The sequence below is a fragment of the Gobius niger genome (assembly GCF_951799975.1).
Source record: "Gobius niger genome assembly, chromosome: 4".
Taxonomy (NCBI): Eukaryota; Metazoa; Chordata; class Actinopteri; order Gobiiformes; family Gobiidae; genus Gobius; species Gobius niger.
The window spans coordinates 32,589,419-32,614,690 of record NC_136855.1 but is presented as its reverse complement, the minus strand read 5'-3'; the positions used below and the strand labels follow the sequence as shown (position 1 = coordinate 32,614,690).

Sequence of the window (25,272 nt, the reverse complement as noted above, 5' to 3'; positions counted from 1 at the left end):
ATTATAGACTCGATCAGGGCGGAGCTCCTTCTTGCCCTATATGCATCTTGCCCTATATAAAGCTCTATTTGCAGCAGTTTCCTTGCACACTTCTTCTACTATCTGCATGTACCTGCCCCATCTTCACGCTTCTTCATAATCTATGTGACCCGTGTGACTCCCCCTTTTTTTTTTTTTAAACGAAAGAAGAGCAGAAGATCTAACTCAACTTGCTGTGTCTTTCTCTCTATGAAACCTAAACCTGGAACTAAAAGTAATTAAGGAAAAAAAGTTATCTAATTCAAGCTGATTTTCAATTATAACTTACATTACATTGACTCTTTTGATCTGACATTTTTCTATATGGACAAAGCACAACATGTCCCAGCATAAAGTGCAGGAAAACAGGCCTGAATCTGTGATTATTGAAATGCAATTTATTATGTTGTAATGTAATGTTGTATGCATGCATCAAACTACTGCAGGGTCTATCACGGTACTTTGTTATCCTCTTTTTATACAGTAGTATTACTTCTTTCCTTGCTGATGTTTACCTGCATAATTTCAAACATTCATTAAAGTCACATTTGCTGGGAAAAAAAACACATTTGAAGACAAATTCCAGTGTCGTTCCAGCGTCAAACTCATATTTACAGTATAACTGCATAGCCTGAATGTTTGCCTGTTTAACGGCAAGGAAGGAAGTCCATGTTGCAAGCACAGGATCTTCCAGTCGAAAAGCAAAATCTGCGCCGATGAGATGACCACAGCTCTTCCTCTGTGCAGAGCGACAGACAGTACTCACCACGAAGCGGAAACTCGAGAGCGCCTGTCTGTGAACGCAAAGGTTGCACATGGCAGAGGTGTGTAGCGGAGAGAAGTACAATGATATGATTTCATTACAAGGAAAGTTCTCATAAAACTAAATGCTGAACTCATCGAACTCAAAGGCTTTTCCTGTATAATAATATTACCCAAGTGTGGAGTACTCATTCGTATATAACTACTCATGTTCGGAGATACTTAAGTTAGAATGTATCATGTGACTTCCGATGTGATGCATTTCCAATATATACAATTGTATTAAGGAGGGGGGAAAAAAAAGCAGCAAGACGTTTTCAAACTGTTTTCATCTGGACAAAGTTATTGTCTTGAGATGACGATCTTCTGGCCAAGAAAAAAAAAAAAAAGACATGCACGCAGACATAAAAAAAAAAGCACATTTCTAATTACTTTCTTTCATGATATTATAAAACCAAATGGGTTGTGTAGAGAGAAAACGAGGTACAATCTGTTTGAGAGACAATCTTTAAACATAGCACAAATGCATACAGAACACAAAAAAATGACCCGCCTTGCATTTGACCCCGTTAGCACCGGGACACATGGGTAATCCAGCCTCTAATGATTTCTCTCTCTTTTTACATTAGTCTTTCACAGCGCAGTGTGTCACAAACGTTTAAGATGTGGCCCTATTTTTCTCTCTCCCTCTCTCCCCCCCTTTCCACATTCCATCGCCATTATGTTACATTGTCGCGGAATAAAAGGCAGTATTATGTTGCGCCCCCCCTCGGTATAAAGGGCAGAAGTGGACCCAGTTTTTATCTGCTGAACGAATCAATCAGGATTATGTCAGCCCCAAAGAATCACAGACCGCCGTCGCCAAGCACAGCATTCAGCCACCCTGTGAGAAAGGAGAGCGGGTTCTTTTGCCCTCCAGTGTAAAATCAGCATAAAATAACGCCGAATTTCAATAGTTGTCTTGATATCTTTTGACATCTGTTTACATTTATTCAGTTTGAGGGTTTTCATATCTTTTTTTTTTAACTGTTGTAGAACCATTTAGCTGCTATACTTTTTCACTCACTTTTATGCGTATTTTGGGTCATATTTTTGATGTATGCATTTGCCCACTCCCCGCATTGACCCCGCCCACTTCCCTCCCCCCTTCTGTGGAGGGATTGGAAGGGCACTAATTATCATTTCAGCAGAAATGATTAGCAGATCAAACAGGGATCGAATGCCATTTCCTTCCATTAATGCGAAGGAGGGGTGCAGTGGGGTTTGCAGGCAGAGTGGCTTTCATGGCTCGGGCTTGTCCCGGGCCCTTCCTAGGGGGAGATGACAGAGGGAGGAGGGGGGTAGGGGGACAGCAGAACCACAAGATAATGAGTCGGTTTGAAGCTCAAATGGACTTTTCAGAGTTATTTTTGTGAGTAATCTACAAAGGCTAGTGTACCTTTCCCACACAAAAGTTAGTTATGCATTTCTGCTGCTGATATTGCAGTCCATATTATAGTGCATGTTTTACCATTGCTAAATATTTTAACATTCTTGTGTTGAAGCAGATGGTTCAAAGTTACTTCCCTAAAACTTTTCTTAACATTTGAAAAGGCGTGTCATAATGTGCGATGTGTTGGTACAATTGGTCGACACACGGAAGCAGCAAACCATTAAGAAAGTGTGTAACAATGTCCCATTAAAGAAGCAAATTGTGCAAAATATATTTTTAGCAGTAATGGCCGGTCTCATATTTTGATTTCCTGCTTAACAGATAGAACTAATTTTCCATGCCCTTTGAAGCTTTAAGTGTATATGACATATTTTTGCTAAAACTTAACACAACTATATTTGAGATTTTGCTAAAAAAGAAAAAAAAAAAGTACCCAGCTTTCCTTTAGTTTGTCCATTTTTGCGATGTTTATAGTTTCACTTCCTTATTGGACACTGACAGGAAGTGACATAGATAAAGGCAAACAATTGTTGCCACGCCGACCATGTTATGTCAATGGGAAATGAGTGAGTCAAACTGCTATGCTCTGTCTATGTCACTTCCTGTCATTAGCCTAACAAATCAAATAAAAATAACATTTCTTATGGACATTAAAATTTCTGCTTCACTGAAATACAATGATCATTATTTCTTACAACAGATATTACTCTCTAAATAAGTCATATTTTCAAAAGCATTAAAACCCGTCACATGCACTTCAACCAGAACATCTCAACATCATCATTATTTTTGTTGGCTAAAAATGGTGTCTTGTATTTTATTTCACTCTGAAATAATCTCCCTGCTGCCACCGGAGGGCGCCTCAAGCAAGACGGGAGACGCTTACAAGTGCAGGCCTTACTCATCGAGCACCTTTCCCCACATATATATATATATATATATATATATTTTTAAAAAAGGACATGTCAATGCCCCAAAAGCAAGTTCACAGTCCTCGATTACCCATGGCGTGTCCACATCCCTTATCCCACACCGACGCGCAGCTCCCACTGAAAACAGCAGAAGCGACTGAATCTCCCCCTTGCTGTAACAGTCGGGGCAGGCGGGGGGGGAAAGGCTGAGGCGCTCCTGATTGTTGGCGCACGTCAGACGGGGAGAGAAATGTCACGGCGAATGTGAGAGATGACCTCTGCGCTCATCGCCCATTAATGACCCAGCCGCTCCCAGCCCCATTTTCCCCCTCATCAAAAAACATCCCCAAAAAACATCTCCTTCTGTCTCCGCGAGTCGCTCTACCCCCGCATTGTATTTATGTATTGGAAGGAGAGAGGGGGGGGGGGGGGGGGGGGGAGAAAAGGTAATAGATCAAGCACATTCCATTATTCTCTTATAAGATCATTAGCAAATATAATTAGATATGAAAGAAAGTAATTTGGAGAGGAGAGGGGAGAAAAGCGCTATCAGGCAGAGAAGACAGATTGTAGCATCGGAGTGTTTGGGCTTAAATTGCTCAGTGGAGGTATTATCAAGCCGGCAATCTTTTAGCCTCAGAAACAGTTTTGCAGAGGGAAGATAGAAAGAGGAGGGCCACTAACGTTCGCTCCATTGTGCTTTCGCGGCGACGACGACTGCAATCATTCTTGCTTTGCCCAATCCTTTCTGACTAACTTCTCACATTCTGTCACAGGGGGAAACGAGCAGGCTCTAGTGTTTGCAGGTCACTTTAGAGTCGGCGAGATCGATTAAGAGAGACGATGCAGCCGTGAAGTAAAAAAATAATAATAATAATTGCGTCATTTGCTTGTATTTTTTTAATTTTTTGCCAGTTCATCCTTTAAGGCAGATTGTAGAGAAGAGGCGAAACAGGAAACCCTTGGCTTTCAAACAACAACATCCTGGGAGATTACTAGAAAGTAGGATCAGTTGAAACAGATTGAACTTCCTGACTCAAAAAAAATGTTCCATGCAGTTTGAGGACTCTTCCAAGGCTGTTTGTGGCTAACTTCTTCCCTAAAGGCACATTAAAACAATCGACGGTGCTAGATCGCAAAGGTCTGCTTCAAACTTGATGAATTAAGTATCAAAGAAAAGTGAAAATTGATCATCCTCCCTCCTGTGATACCAAAGCTTCCCACGCCATGAGATTTCCAAGTTCATCCGCGAAAACAAGTTGGTAAATAGAACTTGCTTGAAGTCAGATCACCGGAGCGAAGCGCACATATCGTTTTAACACTGGTTCTACTTTTGACTTACCGCCATTATCGTCTGTCGTCTTTAAAGCAGTACTAAGTAACTCTTGCCCCTAGAGGCCATAAGCGCAACTGCAGGTGTCGTAGCAAGTTAGGATTTTTTTAACGTATTAATTGTCTTGGAGAGTAAATACTACGCTGACAGGAAAGGCGAAGGGAGAGAGGGATATTGTACATCCAATTATACAATGGAAATCATTTTTTTCACTCAAACCTGGCTGTAAATACTGTTTAAAGTGACGCTAGCCCGCAGTTAGCTCTGCCCGTTAGCCTGTTAGCTTCTTCTTCGTGATTCCATTAGTGTGTATTGCTTGCTCCGGTCCGGTGGCAGTCAAGTTGCAAGCTTGGTTTTCTGGCCAGAGACAGCAAGGGGGGATGAAAGACCCTCCAATCATCCCATAAACACTTGTATTGCCCCCACAGGGACTACGAAAAGGATTTCTTAAGGTAAACACGTTACTTAGTACTGCTTTAAGGCGTCTAGAGTTCCACAGCAGATTCGACTTGACAGAGCAAAGTCAACACATACCTGTACGAAGCGAGATCAGAGAAGAGACAAGCCATGTGTCAATTCTCAACCTGCAACCTTCTTATTCCAATTTGGGCACCATTTTCGACAAACGCCTCCCATTCCGTGGCACCATACGTTCAACCCCGCGAGAGTTCAAAAGTCCCGCTTGAAAACGAAGTCGATGAAGCGAGTCGGCGAACACGCATAAAGGACCGACAAAAGACGGAACTGTTTTTCCACCTGAAGTTTTCCGACTTCGTTTTTTTTTCCATCGTGTGTCACCATACCATTTCAAAGTCCCGCTGCCGAACAAGACGCGATACGCGAGCCCGACGCATACCCCGAAGTCAGATTATCAGAGAAGAGACAAAACCGGGTAACCTCATATTGATTCAGCTTTGGTATTATTTTTGCGATTTCATAAAATACAAGCCGCAAATTGCCCTTGATGTGGCATTTTGAGAAGCGTAAGCTCGTCTCTCTCTCCTGCTCTTTCTCTCTATCTGAGTTTTCTGGTGTCACTTTCTTTGTTGCACCTTAACACCGCAGTCTGTTTGTCTAATATGGATCTGAGCCGCGAGCTGAGAGCGCAACAATCCCGCTGCGTTTCGCCACAAATTTGCTTCTTTTTTTTTTTTTATTATAATTTTTTTTTTTCTTCCTTAGCTGTGCTTTGAGGGACGGGGGAAGGAGGGTGAGATAAGGAGGAGGGGAGGGTTTGCCAGGGTGGAAGTGGAGTCTTTTGTGTGAAATCACAGGGAATGCTAACTATAAACATCCTGTATTCATTAAAACCATCTAAAAATATGTTTTTTTTTAGAAAGGAGGGGTGCGTGTGTGTGTGTGTGGGGGGGGGGGTGCACGTGCTAACTTCCTCCTCGCCGTGGAGAAGCGAGGCGCGCAGGAATGGCTGGTGCTGTTCGTATTTACATATTCCTAAACACCGGGCTGTACAATGAAACGGGACGGTGCCAGAAACAACATGCTGCGCTGCGTTCTTCTTTTTTTTTGTTGCTTTTTGCTTTTTTTTTTTGCTGGTGCAGGCCCGGATGCAGAAGGGGAAGGGGAGCAGAGCAGGACCGCGGTGCCTTCAGTGGCACTGAGGGGTCACATGATCAGGCGCCAGGCCACATTGGTCTGGTTCTGTCATCGTGGCATCGTCAAAACGTGCTGCCTCAGCGAAAGAACCGATCCCTTTTCTCTCGATTTAGTGAATGGAATTCGTTTTGGCCTTTAGTGTTGATGTTAGAGATGTTAGAGATCGTGAACTAGAAGGATGTTGGTTGTTAACATCACGGTGACAGTATTGCTCCATGAAAGTCGTGAAACATACAGTACACTCATCCCTGCAGGAAAGGGGGTGTTAGAATATGCATTAAGAACATTAGGAACTACTTTGGGCCACAGCTATACAAATTTCAAGTTTCAAGTTTAATGGTTTTGTATAGCCCAATATCACAACAGAAGTCGCCTCACAGGGCTGCACCAAACATCAAGGCAATAAAACAGAGCAATAAATATGACAATTAAAAGTTCAGGTAAATATAATGGCAAATATAATGTCCAATAGGAGGTAGCGACGAGCGGCGTGGGTGTCCCCCGTCCTTAGACTCTCCAGCACGGCAAGGAAAAACTCAAAAACCCGGCAGGAGAAAAGAGAAACCTTGGGGAAAACCACAGAAGGAGAGATCCACTCCCATAGACGGACAGGCTATAGAGACCCAGGGCCGAAGGATCCCTCAGCAGACGGGCCAAGATCACAGACCGTCCAGTCCTCAGATTCCAGAATGCAGGGTTAATATTCTGGAATGAAATATATAGGGTTGATATTTAACACGGTGTTTTACAAAACAAAGTAACTGAGTTCATAAAAGTTCAACATCATTCAAAACCCTACTACCAAAGACACTTAGATCTTTCAGATTTATCACATTACATGTTTTATACCAAATCTTAAGTTAAAATATGTATTTGTAAGAATGCCGGCAAGTCTTCCCACACCCTTTCCTTCCACATGTCTTACTCCGGAGCTCTGAGAGCAGCATTGCTTACTTTAAAATTATAGTTCTCAGGCAATTTGGAATAATACCAATATATACGAGTAACAGGCCGCCATTTTCCCGATACGTAAAATGGCACTGCGGGCCGACGACACCTACGGCGGTATTTTTGTTGTCAGAAAATAATAGCCCTGGAACGCACTCGGCGGTAACATTTTGGGTGCGTTCAAAAAAATAGACACTTAAAACTGATCACCATCATTTGTGTTGGCTGCCGACCGCGTTCCGGCGCGCCACGGTCGCACCAGTCGGCACAACTGCGAAATGCCAGCTTCACTTGGCACGTGGCTGTTGTGCCATGTTTTCACAGACGGCTAATGTCAGGTGTAGCCGGTGAGACCACACGCTCTCCCGTCGCTCTCTCCCGCCATGTTTTTTTTTTATTCCTTTAATTCCTTCTTTTTCTCCTCTTCTTTTCCTTTTCCTTCTGCAATTTCTCTTTCTTCCTTTCTCTCTTTCTCTCCCCCTCCCTCCCTCCCTCTCTCCTCCATCCCGTGGCACATCCTCCAAATGCACTGGTATGCCATTGTTCCACTCTCCTTCCCATTTATCCATTCTGTTAAGCGTGACACATGTATTAACAGTGGATGCATCCTGGAGCTGCGTGTCCTCACACCATATGTCTGCTTTTCCGAGGCCCTCTCCTCTCTCCAATAACCACTCCGGCGCATTCTCACATCCAGCCACAAGAGGGCAGGCTTACTCCATGAACTGCGAGAGATTTGTCTATACTGGGCAGTGCGTCGGAGTGTAAAGAAAGCATAAGATTTGAAATAGTTTTAAGATTTAACTTGCTTTCATAGGGTTTTGGATTTTATATTGATTTAATAAATGGTCGTGTATAAATGTACCTAAAAACTGATGAGTGACAGCAATTGTTCTGTCTTAAGGAAAAACCAAGGCACTCTTACTACATCAACATTCTCTATTTTGCATCTAAAAAAAAAAAAAAAAGCCTTTTCTTAATTCAATCTCTTAACCGAGCACATTTTCAGTTCAGCTTGACCTATATCTAAAAGCTCACAGCCTGTGTCACTCCTCTTTTGAAAGCTAAGAACTACAAAACACATCTAAATGGATCTTTTTCCTCGCGTTGTCATCACTTTTTTGCTAATTTTTGTCTATAGCTCTTCGTCACATTCTTATCTCTCTTTTGTCGTGTTTTCATGCTCGTTTCCTTCTTGTTTTTGCTGCCATTTTGACGCTTTGGGTAAAGCCAAACAGGAGAAAATGTGATGGGTTCAGGTGGGGGTTAAGAAGTGTTAAAATCTTTGAAAACATTACATGCTGGGTGCCAGCTCATCTCTGGCGTTGCAGCAAACAAAACAGCCTTCACAACCACCTTGGTTATTCCATTTTGAGATCCAAGAATGTTGTGCTTCAACAAACAGCGTGAGAACTCTATAAATTCAAGATTAAGTTCAGGTCTGACTCTACTGTATATCTTCACCTCGTCACGTCGATAGTGTCTTGATTCTAAAACTGTATATAAACCGTGCTCTTTTCACCCTTAAGCTCCTCACTCCTCCGTTCCTAATATTCATCCCTGTTCTTTTGGCTCTTACCCAACATCATTATGGCTAGATATTTTTACCAATATAGATAACAATGTCACCGCGGCACATCAAAGTCGAAGGCTACGCTCGCACATCCCTATCGCTCAAACAGATAGCACATTGCATTCATGTGATAAATGAATTCTGGGTCGATTTTTTTTCCTTCCTTCCTTCCTTTCTTTCTGTCATTTTTTTTTTCTAAGGGGGGGGGGTTAGATTTGTCTGAGGTGCATCTGCCGCGTGCCCGAATGGGAAATTAAAAGCTGCGAGTGGGAAGTTATGCTAAATGTATAAAGTTGGCCGGGAAATGTCTCCCCCACCGCCGCGCCAGTTGTTTGGGGAGAAGGAGCGGCGCGCTTAAATAATAACATTCCAGGTGGCTTAGTTAATGAACAGTGAAAATCAAATATGGCCGCCTAATCTGGAGCTCGTTACACCAACTTTCTTTACAGGGAAGTCAAAGGCAGGGAGAGGAAGATGCCCTTGGGGAGATTTCTTTCTTTTTTTTCCCTTTTTTTTTTTTAAGGAGGGGGGGAAATGAGAAATGAACAAACTACATTTTGTTATTTTTTGCTGTATTTATGGCGAGAAATAAAACGTTATAAATGGGTTGTAGAATTAGGGAGCAATGGCGGAGTAATGGAGACATTGTTTTTCATCTTTGAAGTTTCGGGCAAATTAGCTTCTTATTGAGTTATTTTTAAGGACATAAATGTTTTATGGGTGGAATTAGTCTCGGAGATGTATGTGCAGGTACCGAACCGTGAGGGCAGAAACCAGGGCTTATTTACTGGCTTGCATTGCCTCCTTGTGGCCAAAGGTGGGCATGGCAGATGAATCCAAATGGCAGGAACCAGACTGGTTTTGTTTTGTTTATTAAGTTATTGCCAGGGAAAAGGGTTCTCAGGCTATGACATTTCCTTAAGAGGATAAAGTATGACATTTGAATAACATGCAAATAAAGAGAGAGATAATAAAACAGGTTACACTAAAATAAAACAGCTCTTTGTGTATAGAAAACGCACACGTACTGAACAAAACAATGAAAATACATGGAATGGAGTATTGTGTGGGAGTTTTTCATGTCGAGCCAAGCAGAATTAGCCCCAAACTTTGGGTTGCCAGATCCAATCACTAATGAGCACACACAGACCTTTTTTGTCCACAAATGTCTGTGTTTATGCTGCAGGACAAAACAGATTTTATTCCATTACTAGTAAAAAAAAAAAAGTAGCAGCAAAGAGCAAACAACCTTCCCGTTGAAGCTCATTGACTTAGCACTAGAGATTGTGCTTTCTTAACAGTGTCCATGTCCAGCTTAGATTGAGCTAAAGGCAAAACCAGATTCAGCTGCGAGTTTAAAGGCACACTGTGGAACATTCTCGGATGCTTTCGATGCTAAACGAAACTCTGAGAACTTGCGGATACATAAACAAACAGGCCAGCGACACAAACACGCCCCATGAGGCTCCTCCGGACTCTGGCAATAATGTTTTTGCCGTGGGTTATCCAAATAAAGCATTTTAGATGAAGACCTAATGTATTTAAACCTCGTGCTTGGTGATGTCCCGGCAGAGTTGGGAGTCGAGTGTAAAGATTGACGGTATTTTCCCCACCAATAAAACAAACCCCGTAATGAAACCAATGCTTGTATTTTATTCTATTTTTTTTTTTAATGAAACGCTACGCGGCATGCGGCTCTAGGCCTCTGCCGCGCTGTAAACATAATGATAGAATGCAGGTTTATTATTTCAAGAGCAAAACGGGCAATAATTCCGCAGCGATGATAGTCTGCCTCTAAAACAAGCGGAGTGCATTAAAAGCAGCAGAGTTCAGACAGACAGTCGGAGTTATTACCCGGCGATGCATCTGCACGCACTTTATCACGTTATTAGTTCAATATCTCCCCTCTGTTACCGTGGCACACCCCCCCCCCCCTCCCCCTCCCATTCATTTCGATCCGCTCCCGACTCCGGCGAAGGCACGTCGCGAATAAAGCCGTGTTTTAATTTGGTTTTGTCAGATTCATAACGCCACTTTAAAAGAACATGACATGCAAATGTGTTCCGTGGCATTTTATTGCAAAATAATTTTCGGAGAAGTTGCTGAGGGAATGAAAGTGTAAGGAGAGGGAGGAGAGAGGGGACGGGCTGGGGGGACAACTTGTATTATTTAGTGCCCGCTGCTTGTGGGACCTAATTACACTGGAGCATTTCTCAGCCGCTCTTAAAAACTTTTTATTATTAGATTTACTCACTTCACTCCGCCAGCCTCTGTCTCACTTACGGCGGGACTCGCTCGGAACAAGTACGAAACGAGTCGAGTTGTCACAATTATAATGTGTTAGCATCTGAGAGCATTACGGAGATGATGATTTCGCTGAACACCCCATCGCCGCGTCGGAGAGACTGTGTACAGCGACGCCGCCGATTGAATTAAGAAGGGGAAAACAGATAGGACTTTGCACAGACGGCGCGGCCGCACTGTCAGGCCCGATAGGAGGCAATCACGGATCCGCTGACCTCGCGCCGTCAGGAGATATTGTTCCATTAGGAAAGACAATGAGCGGAATAACAATAACAGCGACATACCCGCACAATGCACATATGTAAAGATAGTTTAATATATGAGAGCATTATGCGGCGGTCGACATGCTAAAGCCGGACCACCACTGCTCAGATGTATCGAAACTTAACAGCGGTATTAAAACACAGTCTGTTGCTAGTCCCAGCTCGTACCATTTCAGATTTTCTCGATACATGGAGGTGACCAGCTCACATGGCCGACCACCGCATTGTCTTGTACTGATAACTCTTATTTGTGGCAATTTTAGCACCAGAAAGATCCCTATTTTCAACACTATCTTCAAAAACCAATGTGATGTGATTCGAAAATCATTGGTGATAATAACCACACGCTATTACACATTTACAAAGCGTTTCTCATCATTCGTAAATCATTTATAAGCACACAATTTGTTGCTGGCATTATTGTAGCTCAGTTTGGAGTTTGGTTGAGTATCTCCTGGACGTATGAGAGCCTTCACAAACATATTGACACCGATTTCGGGAATGGAGCTCTCTCAGTAGTGCAAAAGCTGGAGAAGATTGCCAAGAAGTTAGTGAACTATAGGAACCATCTACGTTTTAACCTCGGATACAGACAGGGTGATGTGATTCCATAGATCATGAAACAAACGGCTCTTGAGGAAGGTTACTCGACTCGACTAAACTCTGTCCAGTCCAGCCTTCAAAAAGGCTTGCTTTGTTGCTCTGGCTATATGTTAAGACCCAACAACTAACCCTTTTCCTTACCTCAACACAAAAAAACAATCTACTCAAGTGCTTATAAATGATTAACACATGAGTAGAAAAGATTGTAAATGTTTTATAATTAATTATATATTAAGCATTATAAGTGTGTTGGGAGCATCTTGACCAGAATAGCTGTTGTGTTCACTTACTCGTTTCCACTTACTTTACCTGCATTTGAAATGTTTCCACCAGTCCATTTTACAGTTAACTGGTGCTTTTTTTTAGTACCAGCTTGGCCCTGGTACTAACCAGGCCAAGCAGGTACAATTTCCATGGATACAGCCAAAAGCAGAGCCAAATCCATGGGTGCATACAGTGTCAGATACTACAGAGTAATGGAAACACAACCAGGCCAAGTAGAGTAGGACCAAACTAAGTAGAGTAGAGTAGGGTAGGGCTGGTGTAAATGAGCCATAAGTCTGGAGGGAGACGCCAAATCTGAAGGAGGTTTAACTTTGTTTTTCCTACACCGTTACGCCATACAGATCGCCAATATCTGAGTAATTTGAATATCCCATTGCACCACAAATGCACAACAGCGATCTAACAAGTCACACTAACACATTCGCTCCCCGATGTTGATATGTGTTTGCGTCTGTGTGTGTGTGTGTGTGGGCCCCAACGCTAATCTTCCTCTCTTTCTCTCATTTGACCGTTTAGTGCATCTGTGGGTAGGAGAGGAGGACCAGCAGCCCATGGCCCAAGACCCCAACCATCTTAACAGCAACAGCGATCTCCCTAACAACAACAACAACAACCACCCTAACAACAGTAACCTAGGCGACCCCGACGCTGCGCTCAATGACTAACCGCACCTCGCTCGGATCCCGCGTGCGACCGGACACGAGGAGAGGAAGGCGGAGTCTGGAGGTGGTGGTGGTGATGATGATGACGTTGATGAAGGAACACACTATGACAAAGACTTTATTTAAAACTGAAACACACATACTACCGTCAGAGTCCGAGGAGATGAAGAATGGTTGTGCGTGGACAGTTCCTTGGGGGGGAACCCATTTGTGCGACGGACCTATAGCGAACTTCGAAAAAGGACGTTTAAAAAGTAACCGCAGCTTCTTCCTGTTTTTGTCTCCTGTGGTTTGGATGTCCCTCCCTCCCGCTTTTGTCTTTGTCGGTCTTCCTATGATATGATGTTTTTATTTTGCTTTTTTAGTGGCACTACCCCGATTAGCACTTCATCCATGTACCGGGCCCAACAGACTGTCAAACATTCCTTGGGACCCTATTCCTTTTTTCTTCCCCCCAACTAAAAGACATTTCAACGATAGCGCTTGATGACTTAGAAGTGGGAAAGACGAAGAAGGAAAAAAAAAAGGACCATGTATCCACGGAATTCCATTGCATTGTAACCTGGAATGTATTCTCCTGTTGAAAAAAACAAAAACAAAAAAAACGAACAAAAACTGTTGACCGAGACCAAGCACATTGTGGCTTCCATCATCTCCCATTGATTGAAATGGACAGACGACAATCTGCAACTCCGGAATTTCGGAATCACACGCAATTGCTGGCAGTAAAAAAAAACATGAGCAATGTTTTAGCTTCCGACGACGGCGAAAGGAAAGGACTGATTTGAAACTGCCCTCAGTGTAAATACAATGCTATAACCAGGTCAGCGATGGCCGCTCGAGCCTATCCGCGATGTGAAGGCTTTTGTTTCACGGCGCCTCTAGACGCTTCCTGTACATAGAGAGATATACGGTAGTAGTTAACAAAAAAAGTTAAAAAATTACGGAAACATTTTTAAATCATCCACCGAGATCGAAGAAGTAGTTTACACGGCCACGTTGTCGACGTAGCGAAGAAAAAGAGTAAAACTAGTTGGAATTTCGCTCACGCCGAACAACCCTCAAGGACTTTCGTGACGTTTGTAAGATACTGCCACCGATCATTGTTGCACAGTGTTACTGACTACTGAAAAAAAACGGTTTGGTGTATTTACTTTACGCTGAGTGCAAAAGACGACGAACAAAAGAGAAAAAAGGAAAAAAAAGAAACAAAAAACTGGAAAAAATATTGTGTATAGCCTTAGATACATCTGTTACCGCTTCTACGCGAAGAAGAAAAAAAGCTATGTAGTCGTGCTAGCTTAGGATGTAGGGTTGATTTAAGTTTTCATTTTTTTTTTTTTTTTCTTTTCAATATGTACTGTACATTAATGCCTTCTTCTCCATGTATTGATCAATGAAAAAAAAATGGGAAAAAAAAATGACAATCGTCTCTGTGCTGCAAGCATATTCGCCCCGCCCCTCCCCCCCGTATATCCAAAAACACCGTTACGCATAGAGGGACTTCTTTACCTTTTTTTTTTTTTTTTTTTTTCCCCCACCTTTTCCATAACTTTCTTGAGTTCTCCGAAGTATCTTTTGCACTGTGACGGTATTATGAAAACCAACTTATACAGTACAAAACTAGCTAAACTAACTAAACTGAAGGTGTGTGTTTGTGCGTCCCTTTGGCATTGTGAACCGTTTCGACGTCATCTTTTGTGAGGAAGAAAAAAAAATACATAAAAAAAGAAAAAAAAGAAAAAAAAAAAGTCAATAAATCCAATGCGGCGTGTATAGTCCCAAATTTTTCCACTTCTATACTCCTCTATGTGGCTTTGACAAATTGTTCCGCCATTTTCTTTTCTTTTCGTTTTTTTCGTTTCGTATGCAAATCCTCCTATGATCTGCAGCCTCCGAATATCATATTTGATTTACATATATATATATAGACTCTATCTAACCATTTCCGTATGCCAAGAAGGGGATTCCATCTAAAGATAATAGTGTATTGTAACATTGTGTTGGAATGTATGGAGTTCTGGAAAAATAACAACACCAACGACAACGACAACAACAACAACGGTTTGACCAGAATCAGATCCGTCGGCCTTTTTAACGGCGTTTTCCAGTCGAGACAATTAACGGTAAGGGTCTGAAAGCTTGGGCTCTTTCTCCATCTCTAAACCAGCTGAAAAAAAAAAAAAAGAGCATTCCACTCCTCATATTCTGTACAAAAGCGTCTTGTGAGCTCTACACTTTCTGTTTTGCTGTATCCTTATGGCAGATGCTTCGTTTTGTAACTACTGAACTGTACTTATAATAAAAATAAAATGTATTCAAACTTTAAAAAAAGAAAGACGTGTTGTGTCACGGCGCAGTGGTGTGGTTCTTGATTTGTTTTTTTTGTTTTTTTTTACGCAGCAAAGGTATAGTTTTCGGATGGGAAGATAGACAGCGACGCGATGTGATGAGAATGAGCTAAACTGTTTGGAGAAGTTATTATCTCCGAGTCAATCCGACGGTGAAGCTTCATAGACTGTGATCATGGAGCGGAAGAGGCAGTAAATTACAAGCTGCTTCACTTTGTCTCCCTCAGGTGCACTGATAGGGGGACTGCAGGATGACAGGGTGTAAAGGGAAAGTGAGGGAGATAACTTCTCAGATAAGTCAGTGTTACTAAAGGTATAGGCTTCGGGGCAACAGTACACTTCATTATTTTTCAGGGAAGCGACTTTTGTTCCTCCTTCCAATTATCAAACAGTATTATATGGCCAATCCATCTGTTTTGGGTTTACATGTCACCTGGTCTATGTGTCTAAGTTGGACTGACACACAATAGGAGACAGCATAGAGCTCAGGTGCCTTCAGATTCAGAGATTGCGCAGAGACTCGTATGACTTTGGGCAGGTCAGACCTCTCTGTTCGATCTGCATGTAGGCTTTTTGATGTAAGTTAAATGGACAACATTATGTTCGTAACTCCAAGGTGCACACAGCAGTCTGCTTCTCCAGCGTCCCTTTTTATAACTCAAAGTACCATAAATCTCTGAATGAAAACCAAATCAGCCTAAAATTTACATAAAATGAAGTTGTATTGTCACGGTGCAGGGCTCTGGACCAGGGGTGCCCAAACTTTTTTTTTTTTCATTCAGGGCCATATATTGAAGTGTATATGGTGTGGAGGGCCACAGATCAGAGGTCAGATCAGTGAAAATTTTAACGGAGTGCCTTTAGCAGAGTTTTAACCCTTGTTCGACACCTTTATTTAGGCTAGGAACCTGAAAAACAGCTAATTCCCACAATATAAACGTTTTTTTTTTAAGTTTTAAATGTGTAGAATTATGAAACTTGTAGTAAAAAGTACCATCTCTGGCGATGCGTGCTAATTCAACAAGAAGCCTGAGGGCCACCAAAAATCAATCTGAGGGCTGTATTTGGCCCCCGGGGCAAACTTTGGCCGATTAAGACACTGCTGCAGTTAGAGGGAGAGCGGGTCGTCTCATGATCAGAAGATCCCTCAGGGTGTGGTGGGTCAGACACTTCCCTCTCCTCACCTCCAGTGTCTGTGCACACTGACCACAGTAAGGTGCTGGTCCTTCAGAGAACACAGTGAGGTGCTGGTCCTTCAGAGACCACAGTGAGGTGCTGGTCCTTCAGAGACCACAGTAAGGTGCTGGTCCTTCAGAGACCACAGTGAGGTGCTGGTCCTTCAGAGAACACAGTGAGGTGCTGGTCCTTCAGAGAACACAGTGAGGTGCTGGTCCTTCAGAGAACACAGTGAGGTGCTGGTCCTTCAGAGAACACAGTGAGGTGCTGGTCCTTCAGAGAACACAGTGAGGTGCTGGTCCTTCAGAGAACACAGTGAGGTGCTGGTCCTTCAGAGACCACAGTAAGGTGCTGGTCCTTCAGAGACCACAGTGAGGTGCTGGTCCTTCAGAGAACACAGTGAGGTGCTGGTCCTTCAGAGAACACAGTGAGGTGCTGGTCCTTCAGAGAACACAGTGAGGTGCTGGTCCTTCAGAGACCACAGTGAGGTGCTGGTCCTTCAGAGAACACAGTGAGGTGCTGGTCCTTCAGAGACCACAGTGAGGTGCTGGTCCTTCAGAGAACACAGTGAGGTGCTGGTCCTTCAGAGAACACAGTGAGGTGCTGGTCCTTCAGAGAACACAGTGAGGTGCTGGTCCTTCAGAGAACACAGTAAGGTGCTGGTCCTTCAGAGACCACAGTAAGGTTCTGGTCCTTCAGAGAACACAGTGAGGTGCTGGTCCTTCAGAGACCACAGTGAGGTGCTGGTCCTTCAGAGACCACAGTGAGGTGCTGGTCCTTCAGAGAACACAATGAGGTGCTAGTCCTTCCGAGAACACTGCTCTAAACAAACTATTTCACTCCTCATTATGAGACCTATGTATATAAATGTAACTGAGTACTGCTCATTTGCATATAATAATATAGTGGACAAATCTTTAAAAAATACATCAGTAATTATTTCAAATTTGAGTATGACACAGTCATCAGACGAGAGCATTTCCATTCACTTGTAGTCAGCTACTGCTAAGTTTTTGCACTTGGTACCTGGCCATGTCCACAAGCACAACACATGGTCTGCTGCACGTTCACAGAGATGGTTTAGCCCTGCATGTGTCTGGACCATTTGAGCCAAATTTAATGACTTGCAAAGTGTTTTATGTGCAGGTTCTGAGCGACAACACATGCTTTACCGGCGATTTACAGCTGCTGAGACACAGAGAGTTCCAGTTGCATCTTCCAAAGCTTTTTAAATGTACATACTATATTTTCACATTTAAAAAAGAAGTTTGGATGACCATGAATTTTCCCATGAACATCTTTAAGATATAAACTCTTATCTTAAGACAGTGTTTGATAGACTGTATATCCGTCACTGTGTATGACCCGTTTGGCATCATCTAGTGGCAGCAGGGCAGATTGCATCCCAAACCTACAGAGATGAGTCTCACACGACACGCAAATGTCTGCACATTAATATATGAAACAGAGATGATGCCGTTCATTCAGATTTGATACAAAATCCGTTTCACAATGATGCTGTGGGAACAAATGAAAGGATTTGATAATACAATAAGAATACAGCAATTCATTTTCTTTTTTTTAACTAATAGCATTATTTACATTCTTGCATGTATTTATCCCATGCCTTAAGTTTGGTGTGAAACTAGAACACGCTCCGCACTGGCATGGATTTTGCGTGGCTCGGCTCATCCATCTATACGGCGTTCACATATGAGGCACAGACAGAGCCGCGTTGTTTCCTGATCCGATGCTGCAATAAGGAGGATGTTAAAACGTAAACACGGGACCTGCACAGTTCAAAGAGATCAGCGTCAGTCTGCGGTAGATCAGGCTCCAGTTAAAGTGCCTCAACAGCGTGTATACATTCAATAAAACAGGCCCTTTTCAGCGACTAAAAATAACATGAAGCTTCCTACACATCAAACGTAACCGCTAATGTAATGCTTCCTGCAGTCGCTTTTTCAAAGGGCCACATATTTTACGGTCCTGTTGCCCCCCCACCCAACCTTCTGCTCTCGCTTTCTGTGGTTCAGAAACTCGATCCGTGGCCCGTGTGCTGGTGTTAATCCAGCGGCAGGACCCCAAAGGCTGCACTGTAAAATACAATCTTACAGCGCAGTAACAACCTGGTAATAGAAATGACAATCTGTGGGTTAGAGATATGATCAATTATACTAGCTTGAGATAAATTAGGTGAGTGGTTTGTTTCCTTCATATTTCCATGCTTTTATAGGCCAGTGTAGTAAAACAAAAGTGCTACCGATAAATTCAATTGGGAAACACATTCATTATTGTGGTAATTCTGGGTTTTTACACAAATAGTATATTATATCGGCACAAATGCAGGAAAAAAAAACAGCGCATATTTAATTTCTTAGGATTTGCAAACAGAGGAAAGAGAATTGGACAAAACTGACAACTTTTCAGCAAAAATATGCTGTCAATTTCAGCCAAAACTGCAAAATGTTGGTATTTTCGATGAACTTATATAGTGAAATGCCAGTTTAAATCCAATTCAATGCTTTTTAATGACTTTTAATGCCCATGAGCAGAAGCCTTGTAGTAAACAGTTGACAGTATGCGAGCCTACTTTACAGGCCTTATTTTTTTACAGGACGGTATTGTCAAAATTCTGTGTTCCTCAAAAAGAAAGCAAGATCATGAGTCTGTGTATGAACGGGTGCCAGGATCCTTCCTACAGACCACTTCTTTGCCTTCTTTAGGAGTCGGGTCTTGCTACTCGTTTGTGAGCATATTTCAAGTCATCCAATCGTATAAATATGTGCTCTATAATTACAGAAGCAACAGCTTGTAAACTTGTTTTGGTTGAGTGTCTTATTTTTCCAACATTTTAGTTTGAATAAATAGAAATCAAATATTAACTCGAATGATTTGCAAGGAATTAAATCCGTTAAATGTGTTTATCAGGTCCCATTTATCGCTAATGAAAATGCAGACACACATTAACACAACTATATGTATGAATGCATGAATAAATTAAGATCAGTAATGGTCTTTACATGAATTCCAGCACTTCTTTTGTTGATTTTATGTTTAGCACAAGCACGGGACAAAGCAGGAATATCTTTCATTATTGTGTTGTGTAGTTTTCCTGAAAAAAGAAACAAAAGTTCCACAGGTGTGCCCTTGTCATGAACACACGGAATGGTCAAATGCAACTCTGTGGGAGAGAATCAGTGTTTGAAAGAAATCTCCAAAAGGAAAATTTACAAAACGTTGAACCTGGTCATACTTTGGTCGTGATTGGATCTTTGTATAATCCGGCTGTATTCATCTTTTGGCTGAAAGTCCTTTCTACTGGCATCAAGCATGTTTTGAAAATTGTCGCCACTTTTTGACGCTTTTATGAGAAAATGATGATTATCCTAGTAATTACAGAGATATTTGCCTTAAAGCAAGTCACAATAATCAGCATTTGAATGGTTACCATAGTTACCACCATAGATTTCTTAGCTGCCCTCCATTTCAGTTTTAAACCGCAGATACAGACAGACATATGTTGAATTATGGATGGATTTTTCTACCAAATAAAGACTGAAGGAACACAGTGGTTTAACCTGTTTACATGCCAGCTTCGGGTTAGGTTTTGTTTTAGGGTTAGCAATTATTTATATCCAAAGCTCAAAGCGTATTGACTGGAGAGCTTACAGCCGATATGCCAGTGTGATACCTCATTTGAAAGCCAAGACCTTCTAGTTTCTAAAAATATCTGTGAGACCTGTATGAGTGAAACACATCACCCTAATCATAACCGTAACCCCAACACTAACCCCCTGTACAAGTGCACAAATACATGTAACAGTGAAGGCTAAACGTAATACTAATGTTAGCTTCATGCTAATGCTAGCTTCGAGTGCCAGTTTTTCACTTCTAATGGACAATCTGCTGTCCCTACAGGTCGTCCGGTGGCATCGAGGGATGGGTTAAAGGCAGAGGACACATTTTGTTTGTACAGTTCATGTATAATGACAAATAAAGCAACAAACAAACAAAAAAACAAAACAAAAAAGTTCATAATGACCCGATTTTAACTTGACTTTATTTGTGCGTGCTAAAAATGCTCATAGTCCGTCTCACAAGGCCACACTCCTCTTCAGAATCACATGATGTCACGTGAAACCTGTTGTACATTTGTTACCGCACCAATGAATGCATTTGTTAAAAACGGGCCAATAAGGTGAAAGAATAGTAGACATATAATCACAATAGTTGCAGTGTTTTTCCTTCAATTTCAGGTTTTTTGCAGTGCGCCTGGCTGCTGGGGGGCTGCCCCGGTCAATGCCTGACTAATTTTTAAACGGATCAGCTGCGGCGGACCAGATGTGGGGTCCTCCTGCCTCAGACCTTTACTAAAGCCTGCTTCTAATAAAGCCCGCATCCGGAGAAAGTAACTGTTCGACCAGCCCTTACTCTTCCACACACACACACACACACGCACACACACACACACACACACACACACACACACACACACACACACACACACACACACACACACACACACACACACACACACACGGAGGATATTATAGATGGCCCTGGTCTGGATACCATTTGCTCGGCCTGTATTTCATGTGCTCTACAAGTGCGCCTGTGCCCGTATGGGAACGTGTAGGCATAACATGGGCCTTTTGACCCTTTCCACAGCTCGTATGATATACTGAAGGAGCTCACTGCCTGTCAGGGGCTTGTGGTGTACAGCGGGTTCTTTCTATAAAATGCAAAGGCTGGAAATGGTTACAGTGAGCGGTGCCGAAGTCAATCTGGGGGTCTTGGAAACATGGAAACTGAACATATATCCCTCATTTATAGACAGAATTAACCACACACTCCCTTGAGTGAAAGGAGATGTGGTTGGTGGGGAAAACATGGATGCCTCGCCCGGGTCAAAACAGTCTTCCACTGCAAGAAATATATAGTTTTGTAAAGTTCAGATTAAACATGGTAGAAAATATTGGCCTACAGCGCATTTGCATGAACTGAGCTCCACTTCTTTTTTATATGCGTACAACTTAAGATTCGTGAATTTGATCAATAAGGAGTGACTTAATATTTTGTTTTAATTGATACACGATTGCATTAACCACCTCGATGACTGAAATGTTGTGTCATTGTACAGGTATGTCCTATATTTGAACAGGCATTTAACAACACTGCTTGGCACATAATGACCCAATGGCACTTATCTGTTGTTGAAATGGTTTCATCACATTTACTTTAGTAACATTTATTTTTTTAAGAATAGTTGTTTGCCACACACTACATAAAGTGGAATAAACCCCACTAGAGCACGTAAAGCCACAACCAAGAAAGGGGTGGACACAACAAGTCGATTAACCTGCTTTTTAGAAAATATACAATCATTTTTTAAATGACATCAGAATAAGTGAATGGTGTGCTGCAGGTGCGGGTACGGCCTATGATTTCAGTAACTTGTGCGATGAGGCACTGAACTGCATGAGTGGAGCACGACTGGAGCAAAGACTGAAGCTGCTTTTATAATCCCTGGGAACGGTCGGTTGCTCACTGCCGCTGCACCTCAGTACAATCGAAAACAAGGCATGATATTATATGATATCGTGGGGCTGACACTGTTTCTCTTTTTTCCCCCCAAATAGACAAAAAAAACTGACATAAACACAATCAAAACACTAAAACACCATTGTCAGTGTAGCATAAACTAGTAAGAAAATAAATAATAAGGCAAATAAAGGAGCAAGATATAGTAAAATTAGCTCAAGTTTGAATAAACAAATTATACACACACAGACCCAATGAACAGGGGCATGAATTTGAGGATTTGCAAATGGTAATAAGTCACACAGTGCAAATATCAGTGCATGACTGTGATGGTCGGACTCTTTGACAACTTTCCTTGCTTTTTGAGTTCTTATTTCATATCTAACCTCCTCCTGGTGCACTTTACTTTTCAACACCTCACACTAACCTCAACCTGCGGCGCAGCACTGCAGCACCGCCGCGTCCTGTATGTTCTTACAGTATACAGGCCCATATATCGGAGTATCTTTGTGTCGTCTCAAATGTCTGATTAAAGACACATGGGGTCATCCTTCACTCCTTGGCCCTGTCTCTCTCTCTCCCTCTCCATGTCTCTCTCCCTCGTGCACATTTGCAGCTCGCCTAAGCAATCCCAACATTTGAAGCCACCTCTTTCAGCGCGTGATGAACACGGCTCTTTGCCCTTCATTTAACTCGCTCTCTCATCATTTGCTCTCTCTCTGTCTCTCTCTCCTCAGTATCCATTTCCTCTCATTTCCCTCCATGCGTGTTGTGCAGCGGCGTGTGCAAGTGTGCGTCGGCCGCGTGCGTCCCTTGTAATAATTGTCTGCGCGGCACTCCGAAGTGCGTACGTGCGGATTGATGTCTTTTAGATGACTGTTGCAGTGCGCCAGCGTCGGGTTGGTCGCCGGGCAGATGGTGACCTGCGCGTGAACCCGTTCTTTCTGCTCATTTGTTCAGCTGCTTCTAATTTCCCCCCTCTCTCCTCCTTTACATTAGAGTGGCAGGGGGAAGTGTGAGGAGGAGCGGCGCAGTGCAGGGGACGGGCCACTAGAGGGCCCAGCAGACCAGGTTATGGGGTGGCTTTTGGAGTCTGTAGGTGCGGGATCAAAGGAAGTCCAGTTATTATTTGCATTGAGGATCATTCATGTTACAGGTTGCCATATTTTTTAAAACATGTTTCAGAATGTGTGTTCACATGGATGCTGCTGATGAAAGGACAAAACAGTGGGATGTCAACAAAGGAAAGAAAACATGTGGACACACGCATGGTGTCAAATATTTGATTGTAACACACAACAATTATGTTCAATTATTTAGTCCAAATTGAAAGCAGCAGTTTTGCAGTAAAAGCAGTATATTCTTTTTGTCCTAAATCTACAAGGTGTAAAAGAGTGCTTTTGCAAAAGGCTGCAGCCCTACATTTAAGTGTCTCTCTTAGCTCCCCATTGAAACGCTGATGCATTTTTCTGTTTTCTCTCTGCACTGCTGTATGTGGCTTTCGGAGTCACTTCTGTAACCACTTCTCAGCACCTGATTGCAAAGAATATTGTCAAGCACATACAGAGAATCAACATTATGTTGCACTCAAACCTCACGTAGTCAACATGAAAATATTGTATAAAGCATCATTGAAATGTGTCTTTTTTTTATATGCTAGACTTCAATGTTCTATCTTTGACGCATTTGTTTTCAATCCAATCTGAATAACACAATAAATATGTGCATAACTAATGAGCAATACATAGAATCAAACGTCTGTATACCAATGTTAGTTAAGCAGTGTACTTTATAAACTTAGACTTGTATTTTCCCAGTTATTAAAAGTGAATTTAAATTAATCTTATTCACGAAGAGCGCAAATAACCTGTATGTTTTGAATATACGTACTTCTTAATTCATTATTAATTGTGTCAAAACATAACTTAAGAGCTGAATGGAAGACTAAAACTAATCTTTGGCCGTTTTTGTTATACATGCTCTGTATTTTTACCTAAATCTCAGTCTAGACCTCCGACTTTGCGAAATGGACAATTTTAAGCGTCACTTAAAATTGCAATAACAATAATTTGCCGTTATATATAGCGGCCCTATTTTTATTTTCTTCCTTGTATATTTTATCAACGTCACCTGCACCAAAAAGATTCCAATTTCGACTATTCAGTTTACTGTTACTTTCTACCCTTTCTACCTCACTTTCGCTCCAACGGAAGACGGCAGTCGCCAAACTACGAGACGACCGTGCAACTGCCCGACAAGCGCTGCTCGCGACCATAATGTATACAAACAAATGCTAATGTGGCAGCCTGTCCCCTCATTCTCATGCATCCTGCTGCCTGCTCCTCAGCATCTGTGATTACAACTGCCTGGGCTTGTGGTCTGTTGCTGAACGTCGGCCTCCTCCTGCTTTCCCCTCTCTCCGCCGTTCTTATGAATCGATGATCACGCGGTGTAAGGGAGATAGATGGCCCCCAGCTCCATCTTGTCTCCTCTAATTGTAAAATATTAGTTACATTAGACTCTGGCCCATGATTAATGGAACTTATTTGGAAGGTGGACTCTTTCTCTCTGGCGCGCTCACACACGTATACTCCTGCCTTCCACCCCCCCCCTCCTCCACTTCTCTTCTTCCTCGCGCCGGCTCCCCTCTCTCCTCTGGACACCGCAGGTCTCCGAAGTCTCTGAGAATTGAGTGATTTCACTTAAAGCGGACAAATAGGCTTCCCTGGGTGAGGATGGGGGAGGGAGGGGAGGCGGAGGGGGCGACATGGAGCAGGGGGTTAGTAAGCAAAGGTTTGTAAAAGTTGCGGTACTTCGAGCCGGGCGAGAGTCTCCGGGGCGGCAGTGCCGTGTTGGATTATGACAATAGAACGCTGGCTTTGCTTAAAGGTATTGGTCAAGATACTGATCAGAAGTATATTTCTGATTCTGACATTTGTGTGTTGCATCTATACATATTTATAACCGTGTTGGCAGCTCTTCTTTCCATTTGTTGCATTGCTTTAAAGGTTTGAAGTTTCTCCACCTCATGAGCTACTTTTACTTTAATTCACTTTCTAATTTTCTTTTCGGGGATTATATAAGTACATATAAGTAACATATAAGTAACTTTTTTTTAGATAAGTAAATCATTCGTCCTTGATTTGAGAAGTCATTTCAAGAAATCTGTTTTTTCTTTCCACTTTACACAGAACATTTGACGCACATGACCCTTTATACTTTATTACATTTACCCAAAGGTTTGCAGATGGTGTTCAACAAGATCTTAAGAACAAAAAAGGGAACGCTTCAAAGGGTCGGCTAATCATGCAGATGTAGAAATGTACAAAATGCTTTGGGGCGCTGGTTGGAAGGTGGAAAAATACTGCAATATTAGGCACCTGAGCTACTGCTTGGAGATCCCTGCCTTTCAAACAAAGTCATACTTTTAAAACAAGTATTGTTGGTACCTTCAGTGAAAAACAGAGACAATGCTTTTTTTTGTATTTTACCC

At 42.4% G+C, this 25,272-nt stretch overlaps 1 protein-coding gene across 7 annotated transcripts in view; it reads left to right on the top strand.

Annotated features, from left to right (window-relative positions):
• znf536 (zinc finger protein 536) overlaps positions 1-25,272 on the top strand; it is a 322,643-nt gene that overhangs the window by 270,988 nt on the left and 26,383 nt on the right. The window contains exon 8 of one of the 7 annotated variants that reach the window (XM_079554659.1): positions 12,563-15,355. The exons of 5 other annotated variants lie outside the window; for them this stretch is intronic. In XM_079554659.1, coding sequence (XP_079410785.1) covers positions 12,563-12,711 — 149 coding nt within the window. In that variant the 3' untranslated portion in view covers positions 12,712-15,355. Of the gene's footprint in view, positions 1-12,562; positions 15,356-25,272 lie in introns of those variants that run through there. One more of the 7 variants, XM_079554662.1, reaches the window with a different exon arrangement.